We start from the raw sequence: 19,507 nt of genomic DNA, 5'->3' as shown, positions 1-19,507 counted from the left end.
ATCATTAAACTAGACGAAAACTATCAATAGGTGTGACTGATGCCACGAGGAAAGGGATCACTCATACAGCTAATACTGGACAACTATTAACATCCCTTTTATTTTTAGATTATCAACATTCTTTACTATTTACAAACAGAAGGAATGTAATAATATCCTTCATTCTCCCTCAGATCTAATTTTCGAAAATTTTATTGTTTTGCCTTTATTTCCTACACTTTTAAGCAGAAACTTTCTACTCTCTGGTTCTTTCAACAGAAGTAATTTTTCTCCACAAAAGAAAATGAATTTTCCCCTTTTCTTGAAGGACTTTCGTAGTGCTTCACAGCAGATGCCCCGTGGGTGTATCTATCTGTATGAGGTGTGGGTGGTATGTTCCAGCTCCTGGCACGCACATATGCAGGCCTGGAGAGCAGCAAGCCTCTAGAGCAGGGCAGCACCGTGGTCATTCTCACTGCTCCCATTTTGCTTGGTCAGTGAAACTGCTTTGCTGTTTGATCACATAATTTAAAATAATTGGCCTTTTTTGGCAGGTAGGAGCAGTTAGGTTGAAAAGGTTTGCATGATTGAACAAGCGGTGCTAAGTTACGGCAATATGAACTTTGGTTAATCCATACGGTGATCTAACGTGTACTGCAGGTAACAACTTTGATTTTGAGGCTTGTTTCAAATATTAGCTTCCTAGGAACAGCACCTTTAGCCATCTGCATGCGGGCACCAAAGAAGGGGTTGTCTGCACTCTTGAAGTTCGACACCAAAAGCCCTGTTGTGATTTCACTAAGGAAGGGGAAAAACATTCCTGTTCCTGAGCAACGAGGTTTTGGAAACAGGCATTTTAATTTTTATCACCAAGAACTGCGGAGCCGCATTTAATTTTCAGTGTAAAGTACCACAGAGCCGCAGAAGCACAGAACGCTTCGGGGGGGGAAGGACCTTAAAGATTCGCTGGCTCCACCCCTGCCACGGGCAGGACATCTTCCAAGAGATACGTCTGGAGAGGAAGTGACACTCAACTGCTGAGGAGCGCCGGCCATGCAAATGCTTTGATGCCCAAACTCTGGGAGCTCCCCCGCAGCTCCAAAACCTCCAAGCCCCAGGCGGTTCAGCATTCCCGTAAACAGCAAGAGCTGGCAGAGTTCTGTCACCGCCACCCGCACCCCGGGCGTGCCGAGCCGCTGGCACCGTCCGAGCCGCGCTGACAGAGCCGTGCCCGCCGCGCTGGCTCGGGAAGCCCAAAGCAAACAAGCGGCGGAGGCCCGCCGGCCCGCTATTCCCGGGATGGCCCGGCAGCGGGAGCGGCGGGAGGGGCGCTGAGGGGAGCGCGGGGAGGGGCGGCGCGGCGCCAGGGCGCCTGCGCGAACGAGCGGGCGGGTGGGTGGGCGGCGGGCTGGGGGGCCGCGGTGCTGGGAGCGTGTCCCTGTCCCTGTCCCTGCGGCACCGGGAGCCACGCCGGGAGCGCGTCGGGCCCCTGCGGCCTTGGGGGCGGTGGGAGGCGCGGGCCCCGTAAGTACGAGCTCCGCCGGCAGAGCGGGGGAGCGCGGTGAGGGGCTGCCCGGGCTGAGGGCGGGCGGTGGAGCTGCGCGCCGGGGGTGACGAGTGCCCGGCCGTGCTCCGGCTTGGGATCGTCAGCGAAAGGGCCAAAGGTGTTGGTTTCATTGCACCTCCTCGGACTTCGAGCATCTGGTCCGTGGCCAGATGGAAACTGGGTCGTCTCGTACAGCTCAGGACTTCCAGGGAGTCCGTGTGCGTGTGGGGAACCCCTCATGGAACATCACAGGCAGGACTTGAGGCTGTGATCGTGCAAGTAAGTCTGCCGGGACATAATGTTCATCATAGCATAGCTTTAATGGAATAACTGGCAATAGTTACATGTTTAAAAATTACGGACTCGGTGGAAGTAGTTACTGTACTCGGGCTTGGGGACTGTAAGTGTGGAGGATGTCTGCAATGCTCTGGTTTTTGCATTTTAAGTGCAGCTTTGGATGGTTTTGTGTTAAAGTAAATGCAGTACTGGATGTAATTTTCTCTATTTCACACGTGGAAACCGGAGCACAGGCAAGTGATGCTCTTCACTAAACATTTTCTCACTGACAAGACATAAATTATTTCACTTGCTGCTCCTGATGTTAATTTGGAAGAGCCAGAATAGTGATCAGTGGGCTTGAAAGGAGACTTGCACAAGTTCACAGAAAGTGTAATCTGACAATATACTCCAGGTGATGATGGAAACAACTACCTGAAAGGAAGGTAAAAAAAAACCCCATGACAGGACAAGAAGACACAGTCTTAAGCTGTGCCAGGGAAAGTTTAGGCTAGACATTTTGAAAAAATCCTTTGTGGAAGGAGTGATTTGGCATTGGAATGAGCTGCTGGGGAGGTGGTGGAGTCGCTGTCCCTGGAGGTGTTTAAAAACAGACTGGATGTGACACTTAGTGCCATGATTTAGTTGATAAGGTGGTGTTAGGTCATAGATTGGACTTCATGATCTCAAAATTCTTTTCCAACCTAGCTAATTCTGTGAAATGTGTTTCCAGGTGTTGAGGGGGAGCAGAAGTGGGGCCACTAGCATGAGTATTCAATAAGGTTTTATTTCTGAATCATAATATAAATGCTTTTAAAGTAGAGCTCTGATAAGATTTGAAACCTTGCAGACTTTAAGACTTTCACAGCATTTTTGTCAAAAAGGAGGATATGTGTATTCAGTTTGTTACTAATGCTTGCTTGTCTCAAAGAGTTAATAATGAATATCTCTTGTGGATTTAACATTTCTTCTATCCCTTCATTTAACAGCTGTGGAAGTTCCCAAGAGACAGCTGAGGCAGTTTACAAGACAGTTTTCAACAGAGTGGTTTAGAGAAAAGGAAGGTGAAAGTTTGATGTCTTTGAGATAGCCACTATGAAAACAACCCGAAGAAATAAACTTTGGGATCAGTTCTAAGTCCTCAACTTAAATATTTACAGTTTTTGTCAGTAACGTTGGTAGCTATGTGAGATGCTCTTTCTCTAAATGTTTTTTTTCTTTGCCAACTCAGTGATGGTTCTGTATGTCTTTTGCTGTTAATTACAAACACTGATTAAATTTAGAATACATAGAAGCGCAACTTTGGGGTTTTCTGTTTATTCTCTCTTGCTGTTCAACAGCAAGATAATGTTTCATGAACTTTGCTTTAACAGTGTGAAGTATCACTTCCATCCGAGATAATGTTACTGTGACTAAGTTTTCTTGATAAACACTTCCTTTAGGTATGGTTGATCTTGTTTTTGATTTATGTGGGTATTTCCTTGTCATTTTTGTAAAAGCTGTGTTTCATTTTCACAAATATGTTTCAGTTAGAAATAATACATTTGCTACTTCAACTTTGGAAAGCTTGGGTTTTTGTTTTTCTCTTTGATTTGAGTTGGCATGTCCTTCTCTTTTAAGTAATATGTAGGAGAAAAGTAGAAATTGGGGGGTGCTTGATTGCTGGCTTTCTTTTATATGATCTTAAGTCTAAGTTAGTTTTATGAGTTTGGTGAACTTGGCTTTTGTTAGTTTGAAAGAGGTGTGCCTTGAGATTCTGTACCCTGGTTGAATGATGCAAGAATTTGGTTAAAAACCTTTTTTTTTTTTTTTTTTTGGGGCAAATACGTAGTTCAAAAGTCACCCAGCAGGTTTGCTGCTGGGATAGCGTTTTTTTTTTTTTGCTTCAGAGACTGGTAGTTTTGTCCTGCATACAAACGGGACCTTGAAAATTATGGGAGAGTGCTTCCTTCACTTTTTTCTTTATGGGTTTCAACATATTTAGAGTGTTTTATAAGTATTTTGTCTTCTGTTTGAAGTGCTTTGGCACGCCTACAGGTAACATGCCTTACAGCTACAATTGGGTCATCTTGGTGTCCTGAGAGCAACAGCTGAGTAAATATTTATTTACCAGGCAGTGAACTGTAGGATAAAGTTATCATGCATTGTAATTCAGATAATCCTTTTAAACGGATACAGTGGTGACTGTAAACGTGTGCAGTTACAAGTGAGAGCAATGTATTTGGATCTGATGTTGGTGGGCATCAGCAGCAGCAATCTTGTGCTTCCCCTCAGTCTTCAGTTCTCTAGTTGACTTCTGAACTCTTCCATCAGAGATGGGAAGGGATAAGACCTGCACAGTAATGAGAAGTGAAGGGCTGGAAAGGAGCCACTTGCCCCTGCTCTGCTTCTGAGTTAGGCATCATCCCTCTTGACCTCTCTTCTTCCTGGAAAGAGAGAGAGCCCATCTGCTGCTCAGGTTGGGGAGACAGGAGCTCTTTAGTCCTGAGAGGGCAGGAGAGGAGGAGCCCAATCACATCTCCCTTAATTCTCCAGACTCCCAAGCAGGATCTGGTTAGGTGGGGGAAGGAAATTCATAACTAAGTGTAAGAGGGATAAGCTGTCTCTCTCTGACTGAAGTTTTACTGACTGCTTGTCTAAAAGATTTAACAATATCCTGACTCTCAGGAGTATATTTTTCAAATTCCTTTTGCAAGCACTTGATTAAAATTTCATGTTGCAATGTTGTACTAGTTTTCAGCTCCAAAATGTTGTTCTAGGCCATATCACATCCAAGGGATTTGAGTTAGAGCTCTTAAATTGTATGTTTGAAACTTTTCTACTGCATAAAAATCCATCTGCAGATTGGTTGAAAACTGGCATAGGTGTAAATTGTGTTTTACCATGGAAAAAGTCCCGTACATTTAAAGGCTTAACAATGTCATGCTGTCTGTACAGCTTTTTGATGGATGTCTTTGCAGTAGGCCCTGAGAATTTGTAATCTTTACTGGGATAAGATTGCAAAAGTAATAAAAAAGTACATCTGAGGAAGGAAACCTAAGGAAGCTTTAGCTGGAATGTCTTTGGTGCAGTTCTGATGCTGAAGCACCTTAATGTGAAACAAAAAATGTTCTTCAAGATAAACAAATGTTCTTAGTTATGCTTTCATAATACATGTTCAACTCTATTAATTTTATTTTTTTTTTTTTACAACTTTGTTCATAGATACACGTAAACTGAAAATTATAAATGTATTAAGTAGCTGCAGGTCTACACTACTGTATTGCTTTAGCTATCTGTGGTTGACACTTTCATTTAAAAAAATGTGTTGTGAAGCTGAAATAAGAATATGCTATATTGTAGTATAGCAGTTTTCTCAGATATTATTTTACTGTGCAGAAGAGAGTTGATGAGGAATTTGACCAGGAATGTGTTGAAGTGTTTTTGTAAAGTGTCAAGGCCCCTGACATCTGTCATTTGCACCGACTGATGGCACTCCAGGAAGGCCACAGCTGCCAGAAAAAGACAGGGTATTGCTGAGTTGAATAGTGACCTGAGCATTCCATTACACATGAGGTTCCTGTGTTCAGGTTCCTGTTTTATCATGTGTTTTTTCAGGCTATTCCACTCATCTTGGGTGGAAAGGTGTTTTTAAAAAGTGCTATATAGCTTAACAAATATTTCTGTGGTAAGCAGTAGGGAGCTCTGGGCTGTGCCAGAAGTGTTTGCTGTATCCCTCACTCCGCCGCTTTGGCTGGGCTCGGGCTGGCAGTGCCATGTCTGACAGTGAGGTCAGTGCCTCAGCTGGAGTTGTGTAACAAGAGGGGCCATTCATAAATGTGTTTCTTGGCCTAGAGACGCTAGATTGCATTTCCTAGCATAGCACCACAGTTCACTGTGCCTCAGGAAAGCGAAAACTGTACTGCAGGATTGGAGTAGCACCTGCTCGTTTGCTGTGGCTGGGGAGAACTCTCTCACCTGAGTGTGCAGTAGTCAGTCTCATGTTGTAGCCAGGGGAGATGCCTTGAAAGAAGCTGCAGCCTGTGGCCTCCTGGCCTGGATCAGCAACAGTGTGCCCAGCGGGATTAGGGCAGGGATTGTCCCCCTGTACTCGGCACTGGTGAGGCCACACCTTGATAACTGTGAACAGTTCTGGGCCTCTCACTGCAAGAAGGACATTGAGGTGCTGAAACAAGTCCAGACAAGGGCAGCAGAACTGGGGAAGGGTCTGGAGCAAAAGTCCCGTGAGGAGCAGCTGAGGGGGCTGGGGGTGTTTAGCCTGGAGAAAAGAAGACCCAGGAGAGACCTGACCTCTCTTTAAAACTACCTGAAAGGGTCTGTCTCTTCTCCCAAGTAACAATCAACAGGACAACAGGAAATAGCCTCAACCTGCACCAGGCGAGGTTCAGATTGGATATTGAGAAACATTTCATTATGAAAGGGATTGTCAAGCCCTGGAGCAGACTGCCCTTTGAAGTGGTTGAGTCACCAATCCTGGAAGTATTCCCAAGTCTTATAGATGTGGTGCTTGGGGACATGTTTTAGTGGTGGGCTTGGCAGTGCTGGGTTAACAGGTGGACTCAATGATCACAGGTTTTTTCCAACCTACATGATTCTATAATTCTGTGACCTGCATTCCTTGTCTCCCTGCACTGTTGTGGGTTGGGAAGTGGATAAGGTGGGAATGAATGAGTGAAGTTGAGCCTGGGAAGAAGCAAGTGGAGGGGAAGTGTACTTTTTGCCTCTCACCATCCTACTCAATTTTTAATTAACAACAAATTAATTTTCCCCAAGTTGAGTCTGCCTTGTCAGCTGGTAAGTGACCTCTGAGTCTTTACCTCCCTCTCTTCTGTTCCAGTGTGGTAAAGTGAGAGTCTGGCAGACAGAAAATCAGGAGCACACATTCAAAGGACAATGGATTTCACACATACCAGTGCTTAGGGACTGCTGTATTTGTCTAATGCATTCCCTGTGGAGACAGTTGTTCAGCTTATTGATCATAAACCAGAGCAGGCTGGAACATGGGAATAGCACTCCTTGTTCAGGGTGATGTTGAGGGGAAGAACAATGATGTCCCTGTTAGGGATATGCAGGATAGTGAGATGCTCCTATTTTCTTCTCTGTCCTGCCTGTCAGAGTTAAAAATGTATGGAAAGTTCTTTTTCAGTGCTTTTCTGCTGTGATATTCTCTTTTTATGTAATGCATTTATTGTATTTTTCTGCCAAGCCTTTCCTCATTTGCATCACTGCAATCACTTCTGTGATGCCCACACTCCTGGAGACAGTAAGTTGTGTAAGCTTAAATATCCAGGCTATTGCCCTGATTTCAGCAGGGATAGGGTTAATTTTCTTCCAGTAGCTGGTACAGTGGTGTGTTTGTTATTTAGTATGAGAATTAAGTTGATAACACAGGAATGTTTTGGTTGTTGCTGAGTAGTGTTTACCCCAAGTCATGGACTTCTTAGTTTCTGATGTTCTGCCAGTGAAAACGCTGGAGTGGCACAAGAATTTGGGAGGGGGCACAGCCAGAGCAGCTGACCCAAAATGGCTGAAGGAATATTCCATACCAAAGGGCATCATGCTCAGTGTATCACCTGCAGGGTGGGCTGGCCAGGGGCAGCTGCTCAAGGTCTGGCTGGGTACTGGTGAGCATCTGCATAATGTCTGTTGTATACTCTAATTATCATTATTGCCACAGTTATTATAATTATTATTTTCTTCCTTTTATATCCTATTAAGCAGTTTTTATCTCAGCCTGTGAATTTTCTCACTTTTCTGATTCTCTCCCGTGTCCCACTGTTGGTGAGGAGTTGAGGGAGTGGCTGTGGTGTTGAGTTGCCAGCTGGGGTTAAACCACAGCAGTTATTTCCTGGTGTGTTAGGTATTCTTTTATCTTTTTTTTTTTTTTTTTTTGGTTTGTAATTCAGGGAGTTGGAGCTGCCAGTACCTTTGTTCTTTTATATTGAGTATCAAACGGTTATCAAGGAATAAAGAGTGTGGAGCCAGCACATCTGTGTATCTCTTTGTATTCTTGACATAACTGGAGTATTTAGCTGGCAGTGGCTGTTACTGTAATCAGGCCCCACAAGTGCACCTTGGTCAGTTTCTTTTTAACTCATATGTTTCCTCTTTAAAATTTCCTAGTTCCAGGCAGTTTGTAGAAGGGTACCTGTCGTTGCCTGGAAATATCTGTTACCATTCTGCCAAAATAACAATTCCCAGTCAACTGAAAGCTGAACTACTGTTTTTCTGCTGATTGTCATATCAGGTTTTCTGACATTTTTCAGTGGGAAGTGTAGACAAAGGATTACAGAATGTTGCTAGAAACTCTTCTTGCTTCCAAATCCAGCTAGCTCCATGTTTTCATGACAGCTTGTGCAGAGAAATTATAGTTTGGGGGCTGGATCAGAGAAGAAGATGAGATGGTGGCAATTGAGACCCAGACTGGTCTGGCTTTGTGACTGACCAGTTAAAACATGTGGTAGTGCTAAAGGTTCTTTCTGCACTACTGAGTGTCTGAAATGAGGAAGCTTTTCCCCGAAATTCTTGTACAGTTCTGAAAATAGGTAAGACCTTTGTGGCACAGAGGAGGTGCCACTGACTGAGGAAGCCTTGAAATACCTGCCTGTTTGGAAAGCATGTATTGCCCAAAAAGTTCAAGCAGGTTTGAGTTACAAGAGATTTAACCCTTGTCACGAGGCTGTACCTGTACTTTCTCTCCCATCCTTTTCTGCAATCCACCTTACCCATGTATCCTGTGTCTACTCAGGTCGTTGCAATGCTGCATCCCTGGCAGTCTGAGGGAGCTCCACATGGGTGAGATGACAAAGTGACCCCTCTGTTTCAATACAGCTCATCCTGTGGGGTTGCTAGAGGAGTTTTACAGGTCAGAGTGGTAGAAAAAGCACCAGGGAGGGACAACCTAGTAATAGGAAGTTGCTTTTTGTGAAAAGGGTCAGTGAGGCAGGCTGTTTGCATAAAGTAGACCATAGGGACTGTCATCAATGGGTATGTCTAGGTGATAACAGAGAGAAGTGGAGTGGGAGCACTGGCACTTCTCCACAGATATGGACAAGAGAGTGGGCAGCTTGATGTGTGTAAGAAGAATGACATCTCTAATGTTTAAAATCTCCAAATGGGAAAGATGCCAAAAGGGCACTGATAGATTGTGGTTTGCTTTTAGGAGCAAAGGCTTGAGCCTTTGTTTCTAATGGAAGGGTTTGTTGTGGGAATTATTTCTGAGCAGTGTTGCTTCTGTCCCGGTATGCCCGAGTGCCTGTGTGCTGGTTCTGCTGTGCTTGGAGGGAAGGAGGGAGGCTGGCTGCCGTCCTGGGCTCGTTCATGAGCTGAGGGAGGGGCATGTGGGACAGCTCCACGGAGCCTCTTTGGCCTGAGGAAAAGTGGGATATGTTGGCTCTTTTTATTTTTTTTCTTTTTCCTTTTAAAGTTTTTTTCCCATCCTGTGATATTGAGCTGATTCTTTCCTGCAGCCTGTCAGAGGTAACAGAGGTCTCTTTATGGTGTGGGGTTTCCTGGATGAAAAGTGTCTGCTGCTTGTGAAGTGCTCTCCGTAGCTCTTGGAGTGAGTGTTCGACAGGAAGGAGCGTTGTGGCAGCAGCAGTGAGTGGTTTAATGTGCTTTCTTTCTTTGGCTTGAAATTCTGGGAAGTGGAAAGAGAATTTGTTTGAGGATGGATTTATCTTTTTTGTTTGTTTTTCTTTTGAAATAGCACCATTTCTCAGTGCACTTGGTGGGTTTTAAATAGGAAGAGGTAATAGGATTATGAAAGTGTTGCGTAAAAGAGGTGTTAAAAGTTATTAGTTTAACTCCTTACTAAGAATCTAATCTGCTGAAAAGGAAGTGCCTGTGAAAGGAGCAGGTATAGACTCTTGTAAAACTTGAAGACTTGAACTATGCTGCATAGAAAAGCTGATGCTGTACACTGATCTTTCCAGTTGTCAGGAATTTTAATTCCTTCATGAAGACTGCTACACTTCCTGATGTAGCCGGAGCTAACCCATTGCTGCTTTTGATTCTGGCCTAGATAAAATAGCAAATAATTGTCTGTTTAGTACAGAGCTGATTAAATGCAGTCCCAGGGAACTCTTTCATGCATCGTTTCCTGCTTGAACTTATTACAGTTTTTTGAGTTAGGTTGAAGTGAATGCTCGTTGCTGCTGAACCTGTTCTGCTGCCTTTGGAATTTGTGCATGAACTTGAGGAGCTTGCAGGGGCTTCTAGAAAATTCTGTGTGGGAAATCTGTCCTTACTCAACCATGTGAAACAGGTAGTCAGAAAATTGGTTTATGTAATTTAAAAATTAATTTTCCTTTCATCAGATGAAAATATCTTGCACCCCTACGGGGTGAATAGTTTTAAATGTGAATATATGAAAAGTAAAATTTAGGCACCATGTTCTCACTGATTGTTTATACTGTTAAGCATAACTTTTTTTGGATAAGTAATCTAGGCTTTAGCATAATTATCATGACAGTTTTAATCTGAAAATGTATCAGGGAAAAATCACAGTTTGGAACATAATGAGTTTTCATCATTTCAGTTACTTACCAAATTTTGTTCATAAGGTTACTTTCCTTCACTTATATCTAGATCAGGGCTATCAGGTCTCAGTCTTCTGGCTGACACTGACTTTGTCTAGGAATTCTGCATCAATTAAAAAGAACAGCCTTTGGTCCAGTATTCCTGGGCATTTCTGAGCTTGGCAGTGCTACTGGCTTCAATCGGGAGGCAAATGCACAGGCTGACCCTGCAGCCCTTACATGGGGAACCAGCTTGTGCATGTGTTGCTTGCACAGTGTGTCAGACTCCAATGCAAATGTGTTTCTGAAAACCCTGGATGAGTATGGACGGGGTTCTGATCATCCTAGTTTGCTTCAGAAGTCTTGTCCAGGCTGGAACCTTGCTTACTATTTTGGACTATCTGGATGGAAAAGGGCAAGTTAGGGCTTCATGTTTGCGCCATCACACTCAAGGATGAGAACTGAATGCCCCTCTTCATGGAGGAGTCATACAGCTCTGTGTCCTGGATTTATCCTGCAGATAAATATCTTATGAGAAGTTTCCAACAAGGAAGCAGGGTTTGGCATGTGATTCAAAACACATTGCAGGTTATAGAACTTGGGTTGTCAGACAAGCTGCAGAGTACAGGGACAGTTGTTGGTACAGATGTGGTTTTGAGGAAGGCAGAACATGCACTGTTTTTGTGCCTCAACATGATCAGGGACCTATTTAGAATTGTCTTACAGCATCTGTCTAGATATGAGAATATCTGCATGTTGATGGAGACCTTTCACCTTTTCTATCAATTTTGGAATTCTGACTTATGCCATATTTGCATAACTGTGGCTTTGTTCTGTTTAATTTTTTTCTAGTATGCATTTTGAAATGGGTACTGTGGTCGTTTTGACCTTGTGGTCTGAAGGGCCGTTCCCTTCTAGCCAGCTGTAACTTTCTAAACTAGGTTTGGTTATGCTTCACTGAGATTTTTTTTTTCACAAGAAAGTGGCACTTTGTTTCCTATGAAAGTTTCTTTGGTCTATTTTATGAAGGTCACACACAACTAGAGTCAGGTTTCAGAGCTATGAGAAGTGTTTAGTTGCACCACAGATTTCTCCCACCCATGTTTGAGGGTTGGTCACCCTGGATTATGAAGTACAGGAGAGAAAAGAACTATGTTTCCAGCTTCTGAGATACTATTGTTTCTAGCAAGATTTGTTCAGTATTAAATTTTTGTTTGCACTTGGCATAACGTATGATGAGGTGGCCTTTTCTCACCACCACCCCCAACCAATATATCAGCCATAATCCAGGGATATCAAAGGTGAAAAGATGTGCTTCATTAACTACATAGGGAACAAAAGAAAGATGGGAAATTGATCAGTGGGATGGGGGACTTAGTTGTTCAGGATGTGGAAAGGACTTAGCTACTGAATGTCTCTTCTCCCTCAGCTGTTACTGTCAAGATTATTAAGGCTGGAGTAGGTTTTGCATGACTATTCTAATCAGTATTTGATTAAAACTATTCTATTAATAATGATTTTATGTTATGTATTATAACTCTGGCTTTTATAATACTTCTCCAAGTATGGCTTTTAGCAGCAGGCCCTGAGGCTAACTTTTTTTTTTTTCTTCTTTAACAAGGTCCAAGCTCTGGTCTTCTTGACTCTGAGTTACCTGCCTGACTTGGCAACCAAGGTACTTTAGGCTTGCTGGTGAAAGATGACTATTTTAATTGAATAGTCCTTAGTGTGAAATGGTAACACAACACCCTCCAGAGGGGCATTGGCCAAGCCTTTTTTTTTTGTTTCTCTGACAGGCAGGTTCTACTGAGGCTTAACTTCTTTCTTGTCCTTTTATTCTCAGTTATTGTCCTCTTAAGTTCCCAAGTTCTCAGTCTTTGGCAGGAGTCATAAAAGTGACAGCTCTTCACTGTCATCTTCATTCATAAGGGTACAGTTCTTCCACAATTCTTCCTTCTCTGTTGGTAGAAGCAGGTTTTCCTTTCTGTGCCCATGCCACTCTCATGCTTCAGGGGAAGAAAACCAGCCAAACAACCTTTTAACCTCTGAAGTAATAATGTAAGGTGTGTCAATTGATTCATTTGTGTTTTTCCATTTAAAATACCAAAATACCTTTGTGTGTCGGCATTTTGAAATACATGCTGTATTCTCTGTAGAAAACACCAAAAAAATCAATCTGCAGGTTTCTGAAATATGAATTATTGCCCTTCTGCATGAGTGTTGTGATGAGCTGATGATGACTAATGGTTGTGATTGTGTGTGCACATTTATGCTGCCCTGCTTAACTGTATTTTAAGCAGGAGCAGCATTCTGTTGCTGCCATAGAAGCCAGTGGAAATGTGAGTTTAGTTATTATGGGAAATTATTCACACTGACAGTAGAATGGTGTGAAGATTTGTCAGCGACAAGTAACATGAACTTTTAGTAGCAACTACTTATAGAATCTTGCAAAGCTGACAAAGGAAATTCATATGTGTGAGATTTGGAAGAGGAGTGGAGGAGAGTAGAAATAAGGTTGGTGCAGTAAGTTCATACTTTATGTCCATAATCTTAACATCCTAGTACCTTAGCTATTTTACACATACATGCTCTTCCTGATGTTTTAACAAAAACAACGAAATATTTCAGAAGCTGCTTCTTCTGACTAATACTGCTGGCTGCCTCCTGGTGCTTCTTTGTCTTTTCCCACAGATAGTCAATTTTAAACTTTATTTATGGACAAAATAATTTCTTTTGGGGGACAGCCCATTTGCACTAATCTTAGTACCAGTGGTGAGCAACTGTTTTAACTCTTTTTAAAGATCGTAGTCCATTTCTGGGAAAGTGGGAAGCTGTGAATGTAATAACCACCTTTTGATAGTCATTGGCTGCATGTAAAGTTCAGTTTTTTAACTTTCATGTTGTCCTTTTCAGCCCAGGTTAATCTGGGGTGCACTTGGAATGAGTGATGGAGAAGTAAATTCTCTCCTTGTACATGCTTTTTGTGCAGTGAGACCTTTGGATTGTTTTGGGGAAAATTACACTCTTTGGGGAAAGTGCTTCACCTGATGAATGCTGCATAGTAGCTGACAGGCCATGAAAGGCAGCAGTTTAGATTATTTTAATATTATTTAATTATTACAGGCTAATATTACCCATGGGGTCCACACTGCTCTCATAGAGCTTATCACAGATTTCCTGTGTGCAGCTGTTGTAGGGTGTAAACTGGTGGGGAAGCGTGGACATTTTATTTGAGTCCCTTTACTTAGAGCCTTGCTGTGTGTTGCATGTGAATGGGGAGAGCAGGTTGACATTTCCATGAAGTGCCTGCCAGGAAGGACAGCAGCTGGTAATTCCTAGTGAACCCTAAAAGCTTGGGAGTTCATCTTGGTAGTCCTGGGTCAGGCTCCCATACATGTTCCCGCTGATCAGCAAAATTCTCCAGAAGACACCTAAACTAATGGAAATGTGGAGTTACTGTACTCCTTGTGCCTGTGATATCTCGTGAGGGTCTCATTAGAGGCTGGTATAAAAGAACTTTTTCCATGTTTTTATGTTTCTTCTCTTTGATCTAGCCCGTTTCATGTGCATTGTCTTTAATCACTGCCTTTGCTTACTTAGCCTCAGTCCTTGTTCTTCTCAGAGGCTGCAGTTTTCTTGTGTGTTTTCTATATCAGAGCTCACTTTTATTAACATTTCATTCTTTCTCTGATATGAAATGATAATAACAGCCAAAAGAAGTAGAGTGGTAACTATAGTATGATTGCAGTGAAAAGCTGTGTGAAAATGGAGCCCTTGAAAGAGGGCAGGAGGTAGAATAGAAGATTGGCTCCTCACAGACCTAATGCTTTTGAAAAATGGAACCTTTCCCTTAAAAAGCAGGAAGATTTTCCTCCTTCAGCTGTGTGTGAGAAGGGGAATACTGGACAAGGACCCAAAAGGTGTCCTGTCCAGGTGCTACTGACAGGCAGCAGATAAAGAACAATGATTTCTGGTACCAGTCAGGTGTTCTGGGTTTCACACTGCATTGTGCAGAGCAACATAACATCAATAATACTGTCTTTCAGAAGAAAACAGTTTATTTCTGCAGAGATTCATGTGGTTTTCATTTTGGATGGGCTTTACTCATAGCCAGCAGAATCTCTTGCTTTGCAGCTGTTGTTAATTTTGGTAGGAACAGAAGTAATAAAACCTGTGTATTGCTAGGCACTGTACACAGATATAATATGGGCAAGTGGTTGCACTTTCTGATCTGAAAAAAAAAAAATATTAACAGAGAAGAACAAAACAGGAAAGTGATTTGCATTAAATCATGCATCTGGTTTTTGGCTGAACTAAGACCAAAGATCATTGTCTTGGTTTCTGACCAGTTGTTCATACTTGCTGTTCCTTTTGTGTGTTGTCATAACCTATTTTCATCAAATCTGTGAAGGTGTAGCAGTGGAGATGGTAGAAACTAATTTTCTCCTTCCTTTTTTCTTTTTTTTGTAGTCCAGGTTAAAGTAATATTTTGTGACATTTGAAGAGCAAACAGTACTATGGCTCCTTGAATTTCAGAACTGCAGGAAGTGCAGCAGCCCTCCCTACCTCCAGCTTTACTTCCTTACTGTGACATTCTTATTGGGAGCTGTGGTTTCATGCCCACTGGATATGCAGTGACTTGCCTCAGCATCAGAGCAGAGGAAGCTGTTGTGGATCAGGGAAAGCCATGGCCTTGGGCTTGAATGTTTTTAAACTCTTCTATAAGTTCAAAGTGTTGGTGCTTGTCACTTTATTTGTGATGGTGCTATGGACCACATTCGGTTACTTAGTGGACACCAGACAGGAAATTCCTAAAGCTAAGAGCATGGTGGAGTTTTTCAGGAAGATAACTAGCCTGGAGCACAGTCAGAAGGAAGAGAAGACTGAATCCACTGCAGATGTTCCCACGGTGAAGTCATTTCAGGATCCCTGCCCAGCTCTGTCTCCGTACCTGCGTAAGTGATGCTGTTTTCCTCTCCTCTCTGACAAGTTAATCCACTGTAGTGCTGCTGACTTCCTAGCCATATTCCAGTTGGATACCTTTCCTGAAAGGTATATACTGTGAAACCAATACAACCAGTTGCAGGAATCACTCCTGGATGAGGGAGTGTCTTGTGGCACCCAGTGCCTGTGCTGGGTCTGGCTGGGAGAGCAGCTGATGCTGTGCTCTGCATTTATTGATAAAACAGCTTTGGTAACACACCAGTAACTTGGCTACTCTGTACAGTGTTTGCACTCTCATGAGGCTTTGTCTCTGTCTGTTCTGGCCCCCTAAAATTTAGTGGAATGGGTAGGAGGCTGGGAGTGGACACAGCCAGGATTGCTGACCCCAGCTGACTGCAGGGGTTTTCCATACCCTGTGACTGTTCCATTCATCATGCTCAGCAGTAAAAGCTTGGGGAAAGGAGAAATGTTCATGGTGGCAGCATTTGTCTTCTCAATATCTGCTGTATGTGCTGAAGCCCTGCTTCCCTGGACATGTCCAGACACCTGCCTGTCAACTGGGATAGTGAAGGATTTTTTCTTTTTTCCTTGCTTACGCGTGCATAGTTTTCTTTATTTTAAAAAAAAAGTCTTAACTGCAGGTGTTTTCATCTTTCCTCATTTTTTTCCTTTTTATTATTAAATATACTTTTGTGTCTCCATATTAACAGTTGAAGGACTTCACAACTCTGTTGGAGTTAGCACTAATTATGATGTTCAAATGGGTGACTGTTCTCTTGGTTTGGGCATTTTTATTATTCTACTTTTTTCTTGACTTGGTACTGCTAGCAGCACCAGGCTCCCGATTTGCATCATTACCATGTCATTATCTTCATTATCAGTATCATGTCATTATCTTCTTTCTCTTCCTTATTGTGAACCTGATTAGGGATTTGTTTGGGAAGCTAGACTCTTCCTTCTTCCCTGATGTAGTACAAAAACCTTCTGTCTCCCTGCACACCCTCACCCTGACCCCAAGACACATTTGATTAAGCAAATGCAGCAATGGCTGTAGCCATCACAGTTTCCTGTATGGTACTTTTTCATGGGCTTGCTGAGTCCACAGGAGCGGGGACTATAGCTCAGTGCAAGAGAAGGGATGAAAATTTCATTTGGCTGCAGAAAGCCTTGGTATGTTTTATCTTACTGATTTATAGCCCTAAGCCTGTTATGCTTTTTTTGTGCTTTAGGTACCAATGACTTCTTACAGGTGCAGTCCTATGTCTCTTTCCACTTTCTTCTCCTTTGCTTTGCCCTGGCAGTCATTCCTGGCCAATCCTTCTGCAGTGGCGTAGATCTTCTCTTGGGTTTTTAAAAAATATTTTTATTTTATTGCTACTAATTTACAGTCAGTTTAAGCAGCTAACATGCTTGACATCCTCTCCTTCCACCTCCTGCATAGGATCCTTGTAGTACTGCTTTTCTCTTGGAAGGGCAGGGAAGCCAGTTGGGGCTTGAACCTGGGATTCTTACACTGGTTACATGGTGCCTCATAACGTGACTGGGCCAGCCACAACCTGAAATGACTCAGGAAAGGTTCTTGTGCTTCTCTTACAGGAGGTGCCAGCAAACTCTCCTTCAAACCTTCTGTTACACTGGAAGAGGTGCAGAAGGAGAACCTTCAGGTAGCCGAGGGCCGGTACCACCCTGTGGAGTGCTCAGCCCTGCAGCATGTGGCCATCCTTATCCCACACCGCAACCGGGAGAAGCATCTGCTGTACCTCCTGCAGCACCTCCACCCCTTCCTGCAGAGGCAGCAGCTGGATTATGGCATCTATGTCATTCACCAGGTGGGGCAGCTGTGCAGAGCTGTTTGGCTGAGGGGGGTGGCTGTGCCCTGCAGCCTGAGGAGAGGCTTCTGCTGCCTCTGCTGTCTGACATGAGTTCTTCAAGCTTGCTTCCAACAATTCTGCTTGCTGAGGGAGGCAACACTGCCTGCAGCCACTGCTGGTGGCATTCCTGGGTCTCAGGGCTGGGGAGTATTGACAGTGTCTTTAACTGGAATTTCTCAGTCTAAGTAACTTGGTGTTTCTGAGTTAGCATGCAAGGTAAGCATCTTTTGCACTGCTAATGCAACTGACTTCTCTTGCAGTATCCACACATGTAACTAGGCTGGCCTGTTCTGACTTCACATTTGGAATAGTTTGGATAGAAGGCCCCAGTTTCTGTTGCCCTTCTCTCCCATCAGGCTCTTGTGCTTAGTAAGTTGTGTGTATTGTGTAGTTTAGCTTTCTCAAACTAAACATGACAGCTGCTGCTTGTAGCTGCTTTATTTGCCCAGCAAGTGCGGTGGAAAGTAGTTGTCATGGAAGAGCACTTGGTTCCTGAAAGATTTATTAATTTCTTGATTTGCATTTTTTCTAGCAATGCTGTTTCACTGGCTAAAACTTAAGCAGACCTGTGGCACATTGTCTTTCATCAAGGTGCTTATGTTCTAATTGCATGTGCTAAAAGCATTTTATATTTCTCTTTTGTAATATGTTGTTTGTTTCTTGATCTTCTGTTATGTTTGCTTTCTTTTACTGTTGTTTACTTATATGTTCTGCTTTGGCTCTAAAAAGTCATTTGAGACAGCAGAAGAAAACAGTGATAAATTAATACAGTTTCTCTTCCCTCCTGATTAAAGAGCCTAGAGTCAATTAATCAGTATGAGACAGTGCTTTCTAGGTGAAAGCTTCCACTCTTATGCTTCTGCTCTGCTGAATGTCTCAGCAGAACAGCAATAAAAGTCATGGCATGATATTTTTACTTGGAATGAATTGTTCTTTCATTGTTTAGAATCATCATGTGGCCTCTAGAGTGGAAAAATGAGGGGGTTTTTTCTGCATTAATATGTACTATAATCATACATTTACTGGCTCATTCTAGCAGGAAGCAGTGGTTAGGAATAAATTACAGGGAGAATGGGCATATCTTTTTATTGAAATACATGAAGTGGAGAACTGTTGTTGTCATGTTAGCAAAAAGTAATACAGAAGTATGGAAGTTTTGTCTGATGAGCACAGCAGTGTCAAGTCTGAACTTGTTCTATCAGAGATTGTGCTTGGAAGGTTGGAAGCTTTCACATAGCTTTTCCATGTAGGCATGCCCAAAGACTGGAAAGTGGATCTAACAAAACTGTTCTGGGGCAAATCTGTTTTCTCTCTTATTTATGATGTCATTAGTTGTTCTAAGTCTCTTTTGAGGAAAGATAATACACACTCTGCTTTGGAGATAGATTAAATGGACCTTTTGTAATTTTTTCTGTGAGCCACTGGAGGGCTTACTCCAGATTTCTTCTTTATGGGCTGCTTTTAACATTTCTAAAGTTGTGCTCCCCTAAACGTGTGCATACATGAGTGCTGCACTCAAAACAATGTGAGTTTGTAATCCCTAAAGGGTGAATAATTTCTTTCCCAACGTAAGTTTGTCTTGTGGTCAGTGTTATTCTTCCATAGAAACAAAGGGAGACAATTCTGTCCTCGATAAAAGGTGGATAAATTTTGCTGTTTGTTCAGTATGTGGTCTGACATGGCAAACTTCCCTTCCTGGAGAGCCATGTCAGCTGGCATTTGGCTGTTGTGGTGGCTTGCACAGATAAGGAAAACAGAACTTAAGCAGATGAAAGAGGCTGTCCTGAACTAAGCTGGATTTGATACTCAACACAAGTGATGTTCTCCAAATGTACCTTACCAGACATCTGATTAATTCTGTTTACTCAATAACCTATGTTTTCATCCTCAGGAGAAGGCTGTCTCATGGATATTTTTATATACAGGACATTTTAAGAAAAACAAAACACACACAAAAAAAAATCTGACATCCTGATTTTGGGTGAATTGTATATAAATTTTTACTGTAAAATTTCTCTGCAGAGAATGGATGCAATTGATTATCCATCTTGTAATTTCTCAGAATGGGCACTGTATTGTTTTTTTCAGACTGCAGGTATGGAGTCATAAATCCCATAAATCTTCTTCATTTTGGATCAGATGGTTGTTTTAGTGAACAAATCCTACTTTAGAGCAAAGTGTTACTTTTTAGAGCAATAAAACATGCTTTGTATACAACAGCTTTTCCCTGCAGCTCACCTTCTCAGCCTGGGGAGGCCAGCTTCATTTTCATTTTCCATGGAACCTCTTTCTGTCCAGGCGCCTTCTAGAAAACTTGCTAGAATTCCAAGCAGTTTCTCTTGACAAAGTTTTTTTTATTATTCTTTCAAGTA

At 42.6% G+C, this 19,507-nt stretch overlaps 1 protein-coding gene across 5 annotated transcripts in view; it reads left to right on the top strand.

Annotated features, from left to right (window-relative positions):
• The first annotated feature begins 1,387 nt into the window (after positions 1 to 1,387).
• Positions 1,388 to 19,507, top strand: part of B4GALT4 (beta-1,4-galactosyltransferase 4) — a 28,102-nt gene continuing 9,982 nt past the window's right edge. Inside the window, exons 1-4 of one of the 5 annotated variants that reach the window (XM_064410243.1) lie at positions 1,510 to 1,804; positions 2,791 to 2,865; positions 14,791 to 15,275; positions 16,861 to 17,093. In XM_064410243.1, coding sequence (XP_064266313.1) covers positions 15,008 to 15,275; positions 16,861 to 17,093 — 501 coding nt within the window. In that variant the 5' untranslated portion in view covers positions 1,510 to 1,804; positions 2,791 to 2,865; positions 14,791 to 15,007. The other 4 variants (XM_064410246.1, XM_064410242.1, XM_064410241.1 and 1 more) reach the window with 4 other exon arrangements.

This window comes from Passer domesticus, chromosome 2, assembly GCF_036417665.1.
Source record: "Passer domesticus isolate bPasDom1 chromosome 2, bPasDom1.hap1, whole genome shotgun sequence".
Classification (NCBI taxonomy): domain Eukaryota; kingdom Metazoa; phylum Chordata; class Aves; order Passeriformes; family Passeridae; genus Passer; species Passer domesticus.
Note: the sequence above shows the minus strand (reverse complement) of the source record. Positions and strands in the feature narration are given on the sequence as shown.